This window comes from Scardinius erythrophthalmus (genome assembly GCF_964197995.2).
Source record: "Scardinius erythrophthalmus genome assembly, chromosome: 4".
In the NCBI taxonomy this organism is placed as follows: domain Eukaryota; kingdom Metazoa; phylum Chordata; class Actinopteri; order Cypriniformes; family Leuciscidae; genus Scardinius; species Scardinius erythrophthalmus.
The window spans coordinates 14050817-14070625 of NC_138224.1; the positions used below are offsets into that span (position 1 = coordinate 14050817).

General features: G+C 36.4%; 3 protein-coding genes across 8 annotated transcripts; 1 reads left to right on the forward strand and 2 right to left on the reverse strand.

The window, feature by feature from the left end:
• Positions 1-445: 445 nt before the first annotated feature.
• On the reverse strand, positions 446-5911 carry socs2 (suppressor of cytokine signaling 2). 2 transcript variants are annotated; one of them, XM_081363093.1, is made up of 3 exons: positions 5508-5911; positions 2996-3250; positions 446-1673 (listed from the first exon to the last, which is right to left on the reverse strand). In XM_081363093.1, exons 2-3 carry the CDS (start codon positions 3120-3122, stop codon positions 1207-1209), a joined length of 594 nt encoding a protein of 197 aa, XP_081219219.1. In that variant the 5' UTR covers positions 3123-3250; positions 5508-5911; the 3' UTR covers positions 446-1206. The 2 variants fall into 2 exon arrangements, with proteins under 2 accessions (XP_081219219.1, XP_081219218.1); XM_081363092.1 differs by having other exon boundaries at positions 549-1676.
• ncaph2 (non-SMC condensin II complex, subunit H2) lies at positions 4580-16787 on the forward strand. Of its 5 annotated transcripts, none has more exons than XM_081363087.1 (19): positions 4580-4613; positions 9994-10123; positions 10218-10319; positions 10682-10743; positions 10828-10903; positions 10991-11056; positions 11300-11379; positions 11573-11739; positions 13317-13435; positions 13533-13607; positions 13756-13825; positions 13948-14049; positions 14137-14181; positions 14263-14333; positions 14941-15037; positions 15192-15331; positions 15421-15522; positions 15618-15767; positions 15966-16546. In XM_081363087.1, exons 2-19 carry the CDS (start codon positions 10010-10012, stop codon positions 16107-16109), a joined length of 1782 nt encoding a protein of 593 aa, XP_081219213.1. In that variant the 5' UTR covers positions 4580-4613; positions 9994-10009; the 3' UTR covers positions 16110-16546. The 5 variants fall into 5 exon arrangements, with proteins under 5 accessions (XP_081219213.1, XP_081219212.1, XP_081219211.1 ...); XM_081363086.1 differs by lacking the exon at positions 4580-4613 and adding an exon at positions 9334-9545; XM_081363085.1 differs by lacking the exon at positions 4580-4613 and adding an exon at positions 9335-9559 and having other exon boundaries at positions 15966-16787.
• sco2 (synthesis of cytochrome C oxidase 2) lies at positions 16740-18651 on the reverse strand. The gene is made up of 2 exons (XM_081363090.1): positions 18535-18651; positions 16740-17931 (listed from the first exon to the last, which is right to left on the reverse strand). Exon 2 carries the CDS (start codon positions 17918-17920, stop codon positions 17009-17011), a length of 912 nt encoding a protein of 303 aa, XP_081219216.1. The 5' UTR covers positions 17921-17931; positions 18535-18651; the 3' UTR covers positions 16740-17008.
• Between the last annotated feature and the right edge of the window lie 1158 nt (positions 18652-19809).

Here is a 19809-nt window from a genome sequence, read left to right on the forward strand (position 1 = left end):
GTTCCAAAATCATATGGCTTTCTTTCTTCTGTGGAGCACAAAAAAAGATACCTCAAATGTCAGTTAACATCTGAGGTTTGACACCAGTTGACGTCCTGTCACTGGTTGATATGTATGCGTGCTTTGATCAATGATGTGAAAGTAAAATAGCCTAAACTTTCAGAAGACTTAGAATATTCCAGTTGAGTTGAATGGATTCACTTCATACTAAAAATAAGGGTTCTTTAAATGGTTCCATGAAGAACCTTTAACACATCCATGTAAGCTTTCCATTGGACAAAAGGTTCTTAGTGGAAAAATGTTTTTATGATTCACACTAAGACCAAAATTGTTCTTTTAAGAACTGCTCGCTGGAAGGTTCTTGGGGAACCTAAAATGGTTCTTCTAAAAATAAAAAATATTGGAACCTTTATTTTTAAGAGTGTACCTATTTTTCCTTAGTTTTGAGCTTGACAGGTTTGGACCCCATTGATTTTAACATATGGACAAAAACAGCTGCAACATTCTTCTTAATATCTTCTTTTGTGCTCCAAAGAAGAAAGAAAATCGAGTTTGGAACAACATGAGGTTGAGTTGTTCATTTTATTCACTACCACACCTTGAGGTGTTCTGTACATCTGAGGCATATAACTGTTACAAACCCACAGATTTCGGTGTAGGTCAGTGTGCCTCACACATGCCGCTCACTCGCTCTTTAAAAATTTACCGTAGAATATCTACAGGCCATAAACTTGTCAGGTGCTCAATGAAGGACACTTAACATTGTTATGATATTTTTCGTATTATCAGGATAGTTCTCCCAAAAATGATAATTATGTCATTGTTTACTCACCCTCATGATATCCCAAACCTGTAAGACTTTCTGTGGAACATGGAAGATGTCTATTTGAAAAATGTCTATTTTGATATGTCAATGGAGTGCAGTGTTGTTTTGGTCTCCATTGACTTTCATTAAACAGAATATCTTCTTTTGTGTTCCAGAGAAGAAAGGACATCAAACAACATGGTTTTGGTTTGGGTTGGAACAACATGTGGGTGAGTAATTAATTACATTTTTGGCTGAACTATCACATTAAAGTAGTCCTTGGGCACAAGGAGCCCTCCCAGGCAAATAAATGATCCTAAACTGGACATTAGCACCCCATTATCACTGGGTCTATGATCCATAGAACCACAGCACTTATGGTCATTGTCGTTCACACGGTTCTATACATTATAGGTGTAGTCTGTCAGGTAATCCTTCAGCCGGTTAGGCAAAGGAAGTTCTTGTACTCGCCGTGTGGTTTTATTGATGGCAATACGACACAGATGCTGCAGAGACGGTGTGGCCGTGTACACCGGAGTAGTGAGCAGCAGCTGCACTGTGCCATTGGATGGGGCGAGAGGGGTAGTCCTGTCCTTACAAGACGTCCGGGACAGCTGCACGTAGTGCTCCACGAGATGGACGACGCTGTCGAACTGCTTGAGTTTGGGCTTGACCAGCACCACAGAGTCCAGCTTGAACTTGCCGTCCTTGTATTCAATACGCAGGTTGGTTGGTCCCGCAGATGTCATGGCGGAGATGGTGAAAAGGTAGTCCCTCTGAGAGCTGTCCCGGACCAGAAACGTGCCCTCCGACGTGTCCTGCAGGATCTCCTTGGCTTCGTTGGCTGTCAGGCTGCCCCAATACCAGCCTGCTTCCAAGAAAAGAAGACACACAGATGGTCATACGTATCCTGTTCCACAGTATTTGTTTCAGTCGTTTGCTTGTGTAATATGAGACGCATAATGTTTCCCTCAAAGGACATGCTTACAAAGCCATGACTAATTTGCATCTAATAATGTAGCAAAAACCAAGCACTTCCCAAATGAGCTGTTAAATTAACATTAATTAAAAACATTATGGCAACTGTGGCACAGCAGGACTAAACAACACAGCAAATACGTCAACAAAAATGACGCATCTTTCCTGAAATACTGAACTAGACCATCTGACTATTTCATCTTGGGAGTACTTGACATTTTTTTACAGGCAGATGCTTGAGAGATGTTCCCAAAAAAGCTACTCAAATCGTTTTTTTTCTCAGCAGCAAACAAACATAAAAATGGATCTCGTTGCAGCATTTTAATTACTGTATCTTGCTTTTCTTTTATATACAGTGCAGTGCTGGACTGAATGTGTTTGTGCAATTGAAACCAGAAAGGGACATAAGCAATTGAGGGCACATGTTCTAGCCAGGCCAGGAAACATAACAAAAGCTTCACAGACATGATAATGTCACTCTTTTGTTGCACAAAAGCAAACAGAAAATGTAAACAGTAAAGGCTTTTGTCAGGAAATTCACGTAGTTCCTACTTGCATTGCATTCACTTACATACTTCATATCAGGGTCAGAAAGGGGGGTTTGTGGGAAAAATGCCACAGAAAGGTATTTGTAATAATTCTTAATACTGTCTTGAATTCATTTTATTACACATATTCCCAATCTCCTTATATGGATTAATGCATTTATTAAATTGACATTGAGTATTGACATAAAAAGGCTAAAAAAAATTATACTAAATATAAAAATCCAAAGGTGATGAAAATTGCCCCTTTAAGGAAAAACGAATTACTCGTTTTTAGGCTTACTTTTTTGTTGACATTCACCTCTCTTATATTTCTCTCATATAACAACACCAAAAAACACACTAGATGCAAATTACATCACATAAATGAATAAATAAACAGCAGTCCTGAAGCAACATTTTCAACCATATGACATTCAAAAAATGAAGCTGCTTTGAAAACATCAACAAACTCTAAAAAACGACCTTCAAGAGGGTTAATTATCACTTTAAATCTTCGCTATTATCACTTTTAACATCACATTCGACGCATTTAAAATAATGATTAGTTTGTTATGTAGGCTATATGAATCACTGCCTGTGGCTGTGTTTGTAGCCTACAACATTAATCCAGTCAGTGGTACAGGAACAAATGAATAGAGTATGGAAACGAGCAGTAAACGTTTACCAGTGTTTTTAAGGTCTCTCATGGCAGTGGCAATGCGACTCTGTCCGGACTCCGTGACTTGGGTTTCGGTTTGCGATCTTCTTTCATTCTCGATGCTTTCCGTGGAGTCGGATGAGTGACAGGTCATTGGAGAACCGCGTTCTGCATCCAGTCAATGTCTATAATTATCCCTCAAAGACGACTGACTCTTACAATCAACCAAAACATGTGAGAAGTCTTCCAAAGCGCCCGTGGATTTTGTTTGGCTGCGCGGATCTGAAAAATACATATATGTTTTAGACGACAGAATGTGTTACATTAGCCTATTAAAGAGAATATAACATGTGTTGTAACATGTTTTGTTTCAAGGTCTGTAACGATGACGCTATTTTGTCTTTCAAACGTTGTTAATATTCCCATATAGGCTAAAACTGGAAATTAAAGTTGTTTATCTCTGAACTGTGTAAATTAATGAATAATAGCCTACAAAGAGTGCTATTGTTACAATCTTCCACCTGTTTGTAACACTATACGTGGTCGTTTTAAATTTTTGTGGTAATCAAACCATCATGATCCCACATCACCCGCATTTCCTTTTAAACATTTAAAACTGCATTTTTTATATAATTTTATAATGTTTCCTGGGGTGCACTTATAATGTTATACGATTTTTACATCAAAAATTGCCATCATTTAGAAATAAAAGGCCATTTCGACTCTGGTTTTAGCCCTATGATGGAAGGGGCGTGTCCGATGTGAGAGTTAAATGTAAACGCACACTGATATGATTGGCTAGCATCTTTGCATATGAAATAAGTAGGCTATTACATGTGGAACTCTGTTGAAACAATAGGCTATTACTACGTTTTTACTATTACAGCTGTAGAGCTAATTGTGATAAGGCATGAAAGGTTGCATTGCAGCCTATGACAGACATGTCTGTTGAGCGCATGAATGCAGTGATCTCGTCATTTCCTTATATTCGCATTGATTTGATGTAAATAAGAAATTCATTGTGCAGTATAGACAGCGTTTTAGCGAGAGTCCAGAATTCAATCATTGACAGCTCCAGCGATTATAAAGGGAGGGTTCTTTGATTGCTTTCTGTATATAATTTAATCACAATTTAAATAGCAGATTATTTTCATGCTACTATCGAGAAACAATGTGAAGTTGGCGGTTTAGGATTGATTTTATGACGCATAAACAGCAATATTCGTCCGCAGAGCGCGTGTTTACATTGAAAAACAATGGAAAAGTAGCGCATTGGATTGGAAAAATGCATTCTCTGTGAACAACCCCTTAGATCACACTATTATGTCATAATGTGACAGAATCTGAAACTAGTCATTTTTTGGAGCTTGCTTTCAATAAAAGCTGTTTTTGGACTAACAGGGAAGTTTTGAGTTCTGAAACTTACAGGATGTTTTTCCATACAACTTTTTATCATGTCCAAAAATCAAGGAAAATTGTATTTCTCAATTCATGACCCCTTTAATTCAACCTGGTCCACTTAGGAAACGTTAAAAATAACATACAATTTGAAACAAATAGAAATTCACTAAACACAGACAGCAGCTAAGTTAAGCTAAACACAGTACAGACAGTGTGTGCATGTTAGTCACTCACAACAATTATGGTAAGTGTAGCAACACTCTTCTATTTTGTTCAATATTTGTGTGTCCAGCAGAATGGAAAGTGCATGTTTCAACCCTTCCCGTCTATTTAGACATTTTTTTTATTTATAGTTTTTAACACGTAACCTAGACGAAAAGCTTGTGTGAATGCTTTAGTTCTGCCATTTAACATAGGCTACATTATCATGATCGCAAAAGAAGTTATAAGGAATATTTGAAATTACTCTTTCTTCTTACCTCCAAATTGTTTTTGTCCAGTAAATCCTTTAAATTTGGCTACAGCCTTACAGCTTCTACTGTCACCTCACCCAGGAGGGTGGTGCTCGCATTTGAAAGCGATTTCACCCCTGCAGCTCATTTCTAATTGGTTATTTGAAATACACGCATAAAGTGATACATCAAAGTGGTCATTCCGTGTTAATCTCCTTTGAATAATACAAAGGTCAGCCATAAATGCTATTATTTTGTTCTGTTGTTGTTTTTTAATTGGATAAAATAACGAAATGACAATTGTCATAAACTTCATAAACGTTAACTTCATAAACATGAGCTTCATAAACGTTATAAAATATTCCGTCCTTATTTCGAGTGAATGGTTCGTTGCGCACGTGCATGAGGAATACAAAACAAAGGCTGCCTTTAAGAGACGGCAAATACGCAGAACTGGCTTTCCTAGGAAACTGCATTGACAGCTCCTGGTAAATGATAGTGTGACAAATAAGATCAACGAAAGTATTTTCTACAAAACGTGTAAATTAAAATACTTCTACATGCGCGAATCCTTTGATGTAGCTGCTATCTGAGACATAATGAAGCACAATAAATAAAGAAGAACATATTTTGAACATAAACTTGAGCCCGAAAAGCGACAGTCGGAGAAAGCGCACATCACTTACCTCTTGTCTAAGTGAAAGCAATAAGCAATTAAGTCCAGCGCGTTTCGCGTTACAGACGTTCAATAGCACCATGATTTAGACCCATCATTTATTAATGGGAAACACTGATCGGTTCACTGTCAGACGACCAGCTCGCCCTGATGCTCAGCAGGTCGGGACGCGTTTTTCCTTGTATTCGCATTGATTGTCTCGGCAGCGACACTCCACTCTGTCTACAAACGTCCAAACGCGTAAAGCGCGCGCCAAGCGAGCAGGACACATATAATTACTTTCTCCAGCAGTTTAGCGATATTCCAACGAATCTTTTTTTCTGCTTTGTGTGTGTGTGTGTGTGTGTGTGTGTGTGTGTATGTGTGTGCGCTCGTCGTTAACGACTTAATCCACATTTAAAATGACTGGTATACAAAAGACTAATTTCCAGGAACTTTCCAGGAATCGTATCACGTGGTCAGAAACGCGAGCGCTCTCTTAAGGTCGTGTCAAATAGCTATATTGTTGTTTTTGTTTATTTGTTTGTTTTGATAAGACACATATATTTATCACAATCCACGCTACATGTAATTTTAATTTAATTTAATTTTATTATGTTTATATGCCTTTTGATGTAAAGAATATTTTTCAATATTACCATAATACGCTATTTGTAATTTCTTTAGGCTATATAAAAGCAATGAAATACAAGAGACGGACAATTGCCATACGTCCAATGTTGCACACCCCAAATATAGCCTATTTTTTATTGTTTATTCTTTCTTTCTATATGTTTATTTATTTTTTAAAACATCTGTGATTGGCTTTTTTTTAAATAGAATTCACTAAAAAGGAATTTACAGCTGTTGCTTTTCAAGATCCGTGAGCGAGTCACAGCGTGACAAGTGCCACCTTAAACCAGGAATTTATTGCCTATGACAAAACATAATTATAAAAAGCTGTATTTAACCTGTATGTGAAAACCAAAAATCACATCAACATATATATATACAGTATGCTGTTGATGTGATTTTTGGTATAGCCTATATATATATATATATATATATATATATATATATATATATATATATATATATATAGTTTAGTTAGTTGTAGTTTAAAATTCATTAGGCCTATGTTAAGAATGTCTATAAATATAATTGGCAGAACCTTCCCACATGTGTAAGAGGCATTACAGTCCCTAAAGACAACAGTGGATTATAGCAGAGGTGAGTCAGGTGACTGTAGCCTATGTCTGATGCCTCAGATGACCTTGCTCGGGCTACAGGCTGCTTCTCTCATGGAGACAAATTGTTTCTTGTTAATTTTAGGGACAAGGTCACGTTAAACCAATTATTTGCGCTTTTAAAACGAATGAAATTGCGGCTGAACATCCTCTTCTTTAGATCAAATTAAGAGAACCTGGAAGGAAGATCCAATCTCAGATACATTGGAATGTGTTCTTGCTTATTCAGTTTGAAATCATTTAAAGTAGCCTACACACATAAGGCTCATATATGTTAAATTAAATTAGCTAAAATCTACCCTGGAACTGGCCCCATGTATAATAGGCCTATATGTCTATGTTCACATGTTCTGGATATGTTTTTAAGGCTTTTTCAGCAGTTCTGCAGCACAGAGCCAGATCCTCTATACAGCATTATTTGGAATTGCCCCTGGTTATTAGTTATTAGCAAAATTCATTGTTTTTTCTTCCTTGTTACACAAGTCAGTAAAGTGGAAGGAGGCTGCTCCACCCACTTACATCCATGTACTTTATATCTATCTACCTATCTATCTATCTATCTATCTATCTATCTATCTATCTATCTATCTATCTATCTATCTATCTATCTATCTATCTATCTATCTATCTATCTATCTATCTATCTATCTATCTATCTATCTATCTATCTATCTATCTATCTATCTATCTATCTATGAAATGTAATATCTTGCCTCCATCTTAAAATGATCAAATACTCGTTAAGATGCTCTGAATATGTTTTTTAAGATCTGGCCCCAATAATGCCATATTGTTGACTGAATAGCCTATCTCCCTTCCCTAAATGGAAGTCAAAGCAGTGGATTGTATTGATTTAGGCTATTACAGTAATTTACAGTTTTTCTCAGTCGCTTTGGTGCATTTCTCATAACACTATTTACATTTGCACAACAGTTAATGCAGTTCTCAAAACAATTAGTACAAACTGCAAAACCTAGTTGATAACCTGCGAAAGCGTGTCACTTGCTCAAAATGGATAGCCCATTCCTCAAAATCAAGTATTTATGTCAATGAAAGTGTCAGTGTCATCAAAATAAAAAGTCCTGACACCATCGTTTATGAACAAGATAGTCAAATGGCTTAGTCATGTTTTGACTACCTGAAAATGCTCAATACAGCACTAAATACTATTTGCACAGCCATTTGAAAAAATACAGTAAAGTTACACATTACTGTATTTATGAGGTAACTGAGTACAAGACACTGAATATATGTATGTTTCACATTTTTACTGTATGCTCTTTGCAGTTCTAATTTGTTCACAGCATTGTGCAAAAGAAAAAATACACCATTATTTACAACAAACATAAACTCCCTTTGGGTAGAGCTGTGCACAACTGTACACAATATTGCAGTAGGCCTTATATACTGTATTGGAACTGAACATACAACATACATAGGACTGTAATCATTCATGCACACCCAGACGTTCCTCTCTGTCTAGTCACATAATTTCATCTACATCCCAGCGAATATCATCTCTTGCTCAATTGCAAATTGTTCAATTTAGGAGACTTTTTCAGGATTTTTTTTTTTTTTAAATGACAGATTTTGACAACTAGTTCAACATTTTTGTATGTAATGACTCAAGCAATGAAATGAGGACTATTAGTTTTATATGGAATGACTATTCAGCATTCACAAGTATAGTTAATTTTGACTGACATGACATAAGCAAATGATAATGTTATAAAACAGCAGAGAGTTGTATGAAAGCAATTGATGCATGTCCAAAAGCATTTGCAATTTGTTGGAAGGAATGAGAAACTGCTACTATGATGTGCACAAATGACTAAATGTTGTGGAGGTTGAACTAACTGTTGTGCAAATGTAAATAGTGATGTGAGAAATGCACCAAAGCGACTGAGAAAAACTGTAGTTAGTTAGTAGCCTAAGTTAGTGTCTATATCCTACATGTTTTTACATAAGTGTATAGCCTACGCATGCGGATAGATACTATTTTGCAATATCTTATGAAAATTACAGGCCAGCAAGGATGTAATCTCGGGAAACAGTTGGTAAGGGGTTGAGAGATTGTGTCGAATGTGAAATGTATCGAAAAATAAAAATTTGAGAACGAAATAAATGAGATTGCTATGAAATATTATTAAATAATCCTAAAATCCTGTTCTGTAATTGTTAACTTTTTTTTTGCTTTGGTTATACATCTCTGGGGTTAAAGAAGTTGATCATTCTGACTGCCTTATAGCCTCCTCTTCTGGTCATCGAAGACCCTCACAGTGTAAAGTAGCAATATGGAGAAGGATGTAAAGTTGACTTGAACTATTGCAAAAAAACAACATAAAAAATTTGTGAAGTGCAAAGAATTGTTACCGCTATTTTTTTAAATACATAAATAAACCATTTGACCTACGCTTTAATTGTTAAATTGTGTGACCACATTTTATTTTCTTTCTGGTTTTTTTTTTTAATATATGAAAAATAAAGCATATTCTAATAAATCACAAATTAGTTACCTTTGGTCTACCTGAAAATGGAATAAATGTGGTAAATGAGAGTTGTGATAAATGTGGTCAATAAAACTATAAACGATACACACGATAGGCCTCCAGACCGGCAGGGGGCAGTGGATCAGCAGTCGTCCTGACTACTGTTTGACGTCACGCACGCGGCAAAAACAAAAATGACTTCCTAGCGGTTTTTCACCAAAGTGTAGATTTTTTTATTTATTTTTTTGCACAATTTAGTGACACAAACGCTATAATTTTCAGAAATACACAAATAAGAGTATATTTTTTATTTAGCAGCCGTTGATTATTCGCGTAAGTTACTAAAGGTGAGCATTTTGATGTTTATTATCGTTTCGCTGGAGCGTCATTGCTGTTACTATGCTTAAACGGTTTAAATTAAATATAACTTACAGTGTAGCAGTGAATCTGAGTGGTTATAATAAACTTCAAATGTAATGTTAATAGTAATAATACAGATCTATTTTATGCTAGTAGTTATACAGCTAGCAAATCTCCTGTTTACACTTTACTGTGACTGTAAAAACAACATAATGTTATGTAAACTAGTTTTCTTTGTCTGTGACTGTACAGTACCATAGTAAAACAAAGCTTTGCTATTCAAATACAACATGCCATGTTCTTTTACTATTCAAAATATAATCACTTTTAAGCATTCTTAATATTTTTGGTGGATGGCAGTTATTTGCTATTATGAATGATAAAAATGAACCATAATGCCTGTTAAAACGATCATTTACAGGGTGTTTTGGAAGTTCATGGCCATGGATTCTGCAGAGACGAGATATGCCCATCTGCTGCAACCCCTGCGGGACCTCACCAAGAACTGGGACATTGACCTGGCCAGCCAGCTCGGAGAGTATCTTGAGGAGGTGAGAAAACACACTGAGATCAAGCACCATCTCAATGATTTAAATGTGCCTTTTTTTCTATCCCAGAGTCTCATATTGTTGCTGTTTTTGACAGCTGGACCAGATGACCATTTCATTTGATGGTGGGAAAACCATGATGAACTTTGCAGAGGCTGCACTTTTAATTCAAGGATCAACATGCATCTATGGCAGAAAGGTAAATGATGCTTTATGTGTGTAATACAGTAATTCATTTCACTAAAATATAAGTTTAGTGATTTTCCATATAATAAGTAATTTAAACAAGACATCTAGCTCTCATATAGCTTAATATTGTAAGGAAATGTTTTAGGTATGATCACTTATTTATTTACTTAGTTACTTAATTTAATTTACAGATTACACACTATTTGGAAAATTTGGCAGTTTTGTATGTTGGTTCAGAGTTGGAATTGGCTTTAATGTTATTTGATGTTATTCAACATTAACTAATGAAACCGTACTGTAAAATGTTTTATGAAATTAACATAGATTTAAGAGGGACACTTTTTTCTTTACAATATTATTCCGGATATTTAGGTGGAGCTCCTTCACACTCTGGTGTTTCAAACATTGGACTACATCTCTAACAAAAACAAGAAGTAGGTGTTATTGCCTTTGACCTCAAATTTCCGTTTATTCTGTTGGATTGGTTTGTGACATGCTATTTGTGTTTATCTCAACAGACGTGATAAACAAGGTTCTTCATCAGATGGTAACCAAGAAAAAGCCCATTCAGGGAATGAGGGCGACGATTGTGAGGTGTGTAAATGAGGATTAACACTTGTTACCCTAAACACAACCTAACGTTTTATAAATCTGTGAGTAAAAATGTTTGTTTTTATGCAGTTTGATGAGATTGAACAGGATGAGAATGTCAACTCTCAGAATATAACAATGAAAGATACAACAGAGGTGAGTTGGGTTGCTCCCCGTCAAAGTTTTTGTTTCTACAATTTAATGGCTAAACTGAACTTCAACATTATTCTTATTTTGTCTGTCTTGACTGAGTAAGATTTAAATATGAGATATGCTTATGATATTAAGTAATATTACTAACTTTGTAAATGTTCTGCAGATTAAGGTGTTGTTTTGCTTAACTTGCATAGCAATTGGTGTGCTTTTTTCTGGGTCTAATTATTCCTTATTCTTCTTTAGCCCGTGAAGATTATCCGTCTCCCTCCTGAGTCTCTCATTCCTGCCGAATCACATGAGAAACAGAAATACCCCCTTCTCAGGTAAAGACACCACACAGACAAATAAAAAGTTTGCACACTTTTACACTGTTCCATCTATAATATGATTGGTCGTACAGCCCAGCAGTACCAGTTCAGTCCTCTTGCTCTTCAGGAGAATATTGTCTGGCTTAGTTGCAGGAAATTATGTTTGTACTTAAAAGAAGTCAAATGTTTGTTAATCGTTATCCTCTAGTCATAAAGGGGAGCTTCTTGGCAGCTGTAAGGATTTTCGGATTAATAATTTCACCACGGATGAAGCGGGATTGATGCGTCTGGGCTCTTCCCATGCTCACTTCCTCAAGGAGGTTGCAGAAATCCAGCACAATTTCTCTGTACATGCACCTGTGCCTTTACAGACAGGTGAGGACACAGACTTCTTGTGTGTGGCAATCTGTACCAATGTTTTGCTTTGCGTCATTTTTTATTTTACAAAAAAAATACCACTAATTGTCACAAAAATGCTGTTGTCATCATTGATAATAATAAGAACTGTAACTGAACTGAAAATTCAGCTTTGCCATCACAGGAATAAATTACATTTTAAAATATATTAAAGTAGAAAACAGTTATTTTAATTAATTGAATTTGAATTGAATTGAATTGAATTGAAAAACTTTATTAATCCCGGTAGGGAAACTGGTTTGCCACCAACCATACAGCCATCAAACACAATACACAGCTAACAGACAAATAAATAATTCTGCATTAAGAGACTAATAAAACCTGATTAGGAGACACAATTTAAAGAAAGATTCAATTTCACAGTTCAAAAGTATAAAATACAAACACTATAAAAGACAAGGATAATATTCAATAATTAACAGTGTTCGTTAAAGTATCTGACTGCTGTGGGAACAAAAGACCTTCTCATGCGCTCACTAGAGCACCGAGGCATAACCAATCGCTCACTGAAAGAGCTTCTGAGTCCTTTGAACAAATTGTGTAGTGGATGGCCTTCAAAAAGCAGGACAATTTTCAATTTCGAACTTATCCTCTTCTTCACAGTCACCTCCAATACATCTGGGTTAAGACCAATAACTGAACCAGCTCTTGAATTATAGCAATATTTCACTATATTACTGGTTTTACTGTATTTAATATCAAATAAATCAGCCTTGGTGGATGAGCATAAGAGACTCCTTTCAAAAATAATTTAAAGGGTTAGTTCACCCAAAAATGAAAATTCTGTCAGTAATTACTCACCCTCATGTTGTTCCAACCGCGTAAGACCTTCGTTCATCTTCGGAACACAAATTAAGATATTTTTGATGAAATCTGAGCCATGTCTCACTCCTCCATAGGCTGCTATGTGACCGAAACTTGCTGGCCCAGAAAAGTTATTAAAAAGATCGTTAATATAATCCAAGTGACTCCAGTGGCTCAATCTTAAGTATATCAAGCGACGAGAATACTTTTTGTGCGCAAAAACAAACAAAAATAACGACTTTATTCCACTTTTCTTTTCCTTCTCTCTGGGCCTCGTAGTGTTTTTGCGCTGTGCGTCTGTGTTGCACGTCATCACGCATCACACACATGACCGGCGTCGGCCAATAGTGAGCCTACGTGGTGACGTGCAACACAGACGCGCTGCGCAAAAACACTACGCGAACCAACTAGAGGTCCAGAGAGAAGGAAGTGAATAGTGGAATAAAGTCGTTATTTTTGTTTTTGCGCACAAAAAGTATTCTCGTCGCTTGATATACTTAAGATTGAGCTACTGGAGTCACTTGGACTATATTAACGATCTCTTTAATAACTTTTCTGGGCCAGCAAGTTTCGGTCACATAGCAGCCTATGGAGGAGTGAGACATCTTACTGAACTGACCCCAAACTTTTGAATGATGGGTGCCTAAACCATATTCCTATTTCAAGACTTAACGAATTCGCACACGCTGGTCTATTTTGTTTTTATCTAATTAATGTTATCTGGTGTTTAGAAGGGGTTGCTGAGGTTGATGGTGGTTACGATGAAGAAGATGGTGGCGCTGAGGTTCTTCCTCCACTGGAAGATCAGGGGATGGAGGTGGAGTCTGAAGAGTGGGTAGAAAGGCATCAGGTACCCGAACACTTTGTGATTGAATGTTGACGGTTATGTTTGGCATTCAAGAAAAGCTCTGTTCAATGTAAACTTTTTTCCCTTTTATTTGTTCTAGGGCCTGAGTGAGGGGAGGATGCTGAGACCGAGACCTGAAGTACAGCCAGTTTCAGAGGAACCTAAGCAACCCAAGGTATAGAGTGCTGCACTGACTTAAAATGCTCTCTTTTCATCACGTACACTTAATTAAGTAACCATGTTCACATGTAGTGCCTGTTAAATTATCCTTTCATGTTGTCATAATCATGGCCTCACAAAACAATTGCATGTGCATATTCTAGGAAAGTGTGGACCCTTGGAAATGGCACGACTCATATGCTGTGTTTGGGGAGGACAAACCTCTCAAAATAGGTGTGTGCTCAATCTGATGTCCCTCAGGATAGGTGTATTGAGCTTAAAATAACTCAATTAATTATTCTTTTTCAATATGACTTTTTGCTGTTTGGAGTTTTATTTTCTTCTCTGCTCTCTAGGCAAGTGTTATAAAGTGCCAGCAGGTCTTGAAGAGTCTGGAAAAAGGAAGAGGAAGGGTCCTTCAAAACTGCAGGACTTTGGCAGCTGGTACTCTAAAGCTTGTAAGTTATTTTTATCAGGCTGTTGAAAAGGAATAGACTACATATTTTTCTTGTGAATCTAAGAGAAGTTGTTATTTTCTTTTACAGTTGAGACTGCGGATCGCAAGCTTAAGAATGGACCTACTTATCCTGGTAACAATCTGAGGCGTTGTGTTATATAAAATAAATATATTTGTATATATTGTTGTAATGTATATATATTTTTTATTGCAGACCTTAATTACATCTTTGTGAGTAAAATGGGTCAGCGTCTGAAAGTACAGAAGCAGATTCTCAGGAAAAGGGTAAGTACAATCTTGTGTTTGTGCGTGCGTGAAGTGGATGTCAGTAAAAAAATAGTTCTATGAAATAATGCTTTAATTTAGCAAGGATGCATTAAATTGCTAAATGTGACCGTAACGACATTTATAATGTTACAAAAGATTTCTATTTCAAATAGATGCTGTTCTTTTGATTTGTCCTTTTCATCAAAAATCCTGAAGAAAAATGAATCAGTTTCTGCAAATATATTAAGCAGCACAGCTATTTTCAACATTGATATGAAAAAGAAATGTTTCTTGAACACCAAATCTGCATTTTAGATTGATTTCTGAAGGGTCATGTGACACTAGAGTAATGGCTGCTGAAAATTAAGCTTTGGAATAAATTACACTTTAAAATATTAGTATAGAAAACAGTTAAAAGTAATATTGTGAAATAGTATTACAATTAACTGTTTTCTATACTAATATATTTTAAAGTGTAATTTATTCCTATCTATTTGTTTGTACTGTATTTTATATATCAAATAAATGAAGCCTTGAGACTTCTATCAAAATCTTACCAATCCCCAAACTTTTGAACAGTATTGTATTGTGATGTGTCGTGTAACCCAAGGCATTTTCTATTTAGGGTGTTTTTGTCTCCGATGAGGAGTTAAAGAAAACTTACTTGGAACCAGAGAACCTTGAGGACCAGGTCGAGGTGGTCCGGCATCCAGATGTAGAGGGTGAGATGCACACACTAACATGCATGCGTTTAAAATCATCCAACCCTAGATTTTTATTCCCCTGCAATGTTAATGAATTGAAATAGATCATAGAAATATTGTTTAAAATGTACCAAACATAAACATTTTGTGGTATTCCTTAAATCTTATTCAGGTGAGGACTTTTCAGATCAGGAACATGACGACTTTGTTGATGAACTTGAACCTGCGGATCACCTCGGAGAACAGGAGCAAATTTTCCAAGACTTGCATATGAGCCGGATGAGTTATGAAGATCTGGTCAAGAAGAGTGTGGTATGAGAGCTTACAACTGATTTCCATCAGAATAATGCTACATTAATTGGACAGTGGTAGTATATTCATTCTGATTTCTCTGTATGTAGGATCTGTTTCTGGTGAACTCTCAGAAGTATGCGCAGGAGACGGCGTTGTCTCGAAGAGTCAAAGAGTGGGAGGATGGAATCAACCCTCATCTTGCTGCCCAGGTAATGTGGCATGATGTGACTGATTCTAATGTTTCCAAAAATGTACAGCATAATAATAAATATAGAGAAATACCAGTTGCAATTTTTGTGTATAGGAGACCCGTCTTGCTTTTGACATCCATGAGTATGGAGACAGAATTGTCCAGGCACTCTCTAGCGTGGGGATGAAAAAATCGTTTGCCTTCGTTGTCGAAGGCAAGGAGAACACAGAAGCCTGCAGATATATGCTGGCTGCGCTACAGCTGGTGAGTAAAGCTGGTACACAGAGCAATGACTGCTGGCCACGATTTAACTGAAACGAGTGAACGAATTCTTAATTCGTGGCCACTGTATATATATTTTTGTCTGCATGTAATGTGCAGGGCTCTGTACATTTAAGATAAAATGTCATCTTTTAAAACAAAAATGTCAGTTTATGACCTGACGCCACTTTTCTATTACAGGCCAATGATTACACAGTGGAGATTGACAAGAAGGAGGGACTTGAAGACTGCGTAGATACAATGGAACTCACATTACTGACTACACAGAGGGCTCATGAACGTCTCAAAACCTACAACGCACCTTCTGCTACAGATATTCCCTGACCTTTTACTTTTGTTTATTGCTTATCATTTCTTCCCTTTGGCCCCAAACAGCAGCTCTTTATCACAGACAACATCAAAGAGATAAAAATCACACAAAGACTTTCTATGCTTTTCTATCTAGGCATTTTGGTCTCGTAATTCAAACATGTATACTGATATTTAGCACTGCTCTTGCATATGAATTTGGTCTTTAAACACGCATGGATGAATCTGAGTCCCGAGATGAAGAAATAACTGATGTTTTGACAAACTGCAATCCAAATGAGACCTGCTTTTCATTTTAAGAAGCTAATGTCATATTTCATGTGTAAAATTATGATATAAGTCTGTACAATTGTCTGTTTTATATGCATTCTGGACACTTCATCTCCAGGTAAACTGTCTGTACAGTTTCTACGCCATTTTTATAAAAATAAAAACTAGTGCTGCAAAATGTCATTATGTGTTTGATGCAAGTTAAAATCAGATGCCACAAACATTTAGCAGTGAGAAGTATGACATCTGTTTCTGGATTTTTGTGAGTTTGTGTTGTATAACATTCCTCGTTTTGTGCTATTATATGTACAGTTTTAATTGACGGCACATCCTGTGTTTAAAGAAATAACACACTTCTAATAATTTATACTATTATAGTATTTATGAATGTTTTGAATTAGCTTTTATTTTAATATTTTCAGTTTTCATTTAAGAATTTAAACTTATTCCAGTTAGTTTCAAACATTTCTCATTTTTAAAGTTTCCATCTATTATTTATATTTTTAGTTTTATTTAAATTACAAAAAACAATTTTTAATAGTTTTATTTACTTGCAGTTAATAATGCAAATAAGGAACTAGGATGCGGTTGATCATCCTTGTAAAATAGAGCTTTTATTGTGCAAATGCATATTTCTCCTCAGCTTAATCTGGAAATAATTTAACATATTTTTTCATGTGATTGCGTATACTCTCAGCAATCTGGGCATCATTTTTCATTCTATTGTAGTAGTCCAGGAAGAGTCCGTCTGGATTTACCAGGTAGATGATGATGGTGTGGTCCACAATGTAATCCCCATCCTCATCTTTAGGACCAGCGCTGGCATAGACCCTATAATCCCGTCCTGCATGCTTCACTTCCTCCGCAGTGCCCGTCAATCCAACCAGCCGTGGATGGAAATCCTTCACGTACTTGGCCATAGCAGCCACGTCATCTCTCTCAGGGTCAACAGTGATAAAAAGTGGTTGGACAGGGGGCAGGCTAGGGTCTTTATCCAGAATACGCACCACATTGGTCATTTTATCCAGCTCATCGGGGCAGATATCTGGGCAGTGGGTGAAGCCAAAGTACAAGAGAACCCAACGGCCCAGGAAGTCGCGTTTGGTCCTGCGCTGTCCTGTGTGATCCAAAAGATGGAAGTCTCCCTGTCCGACTGCCACTTTCCTCAACTGCTCCAGTCTCTCTGTCTGGATCCTCTGCTCTTTCTCCCGGTACACATACCACCAGGTACCAATAATACCACCTCCGAAAAGCAACGTCACAACCAGACGTGTACGCAGTTTGATCCCTGCCAACGAGCCGGAGTTTGGAGTTTTAGAGGAGTCTTGAGAGTAAAAAGCTCTTTGTTCTCCAAATAAAGGTGGTAGACGGTAGTGTGGAGGAGGAAAACATTGAGCTGATGTTCTAAAGAGGGACTGATGGGTCTTTTCGAGAGCTCTACATGATGGGAACAAGGCCTTCGGCATATGATGTGAAAGTTTAGTTATTTCTCTCGTTGTTGACCGCAGGATGCTCCATGACATCACATGCCATTTGAGTCCTCTGAGTCTCAGCATCCTCAGAACAACTGATGGAGACAAAGAAAAAAGAGTGAAGTGAGCTGAACACTCAAGGACAAATGTGCTTGATGAACTACAATTTTAATCAAGGTTCTAAATCCTGGAGATCTGCCTTTCTACAGACCGACATGCTTTCATTTTCAAGTGAAAAGACCTTGATTATCTGGTACATCAGGTGTTTATTAAGGGTTTGAACTAAACTCTGCAAGCAAATCTCCAGAAACAGGACTATAATAACACCCCTATACCCGTATGTATTATGAAAGAATATAAGAGTGTACAAAACCCATTTGCAATCTCTTTATTCACCATAGACACTGAAGAACCAATAAATAAATAAACAATTTTCGTCTTATTTTTTTATAATACTGATAATTGCAGTTTATCTTGTTTTGTTATATGAAATAGACGGTATAAAAATAAACAAATAAAAACATCGAAGGATTTTAATCTCTCACTGAAATACACGTATTCCATGTCAATGACAATATTAGCAAGCTAGCTCTGTGAGAGACAAAAAAGATTTAAACCACTATCTTTGGTCGGTGGAAATACAGGACTCGTGTTATATAAGCAAAATCACGGTTAAAACACGTTTAAATGTTACTAACCCTACAGTTACAGTCGTCTGTCCTCACTACAAGATACAAGATTGAGCTCCGCATGTGACAACCATAGGTGACGGGTGACAACATGTAGATTGTACAACATTCAAGCTGCGTGAGACTTGTGTTTCGAGGTCGCAGATTCATTTAAGGCATAAAACGTTGATCGCTTAATTTGATGAGATGTGAAAATGATTGCTTTAAATAAAATATAAATATTTTACATATTACATTATTTAGCAATAAGTATTAATATTTGTTACACAAACACACACACACACACACACACACACACACACACACACACACACACACACACACACACACACACAAACACACACACACACACACACACACACACACACACACACACACACACACACACACAATGATAGATTCGTCATTAAAGGTGTTGCCGAAAAGCCACTAGATGGCAGGTTGATAAAGTTGAATCTTTATTTTTTACAGTAAATGAGATGAATAGTTGAGTAGAAATGTGTAAAATTTCAAAGGTTTATTTATTTATTATGGTATGGAAATTGTAGAGAATATACACTGCTTTACATCCAACACACAAGAAAAACAAACACAAATGGACCACATTTTTCCTTGTGAATCTAAAAGTCGTTATATTTTTTTAGAGTTGAGACTGCGGATAGTAAGCTTAGAGAACGGACCTACTTATCCTGGTAATAACCTGAGACCTTTCTCTGAGTAGTTGTTGTAATTTATACGAATGCTGTTTTTGTTGTTGTTGATTTTTCCCCCTCCATTTCAGACCTTAATCACATCATTGTCAGAAAGTACAAAAGCAGATTCTCTAGAAAATGTAATTTTGCGTTTGTACGTGTGTGAAGTTGAAGTGTGAATTAATTATTTCATTCAGCAAAGATGCATTCAATTGATGAAAAGTGATAGTAAAGGCATTTATAATGTTACAAAAGATTGCTATTTCAATCATGAAAAAAAATGTATCATGGTTTCGAAAAAAAAAATATATTAACCTAAGCAGCACTGTTTTCAACATTGATAATATATTAAAAAAAAATGTTTCTTGGGCACCCAGTCAACATATAAGATTTCTTAAGCATCATGCGAGTAAAGATGCAGAAAATTCAGTTTTTCCATCACAGGAAAGATTTTGATTCTAAAAAATATTTAAATTATTATTCAATAAATTATAATATTACACATTTTACTGTATTTTATATAAAATAATTGAAGCCTTGGTCAGCACAAGAGACTCCTTTCAAAAGCTTTTGAAACAGTAGTGTATTGTGA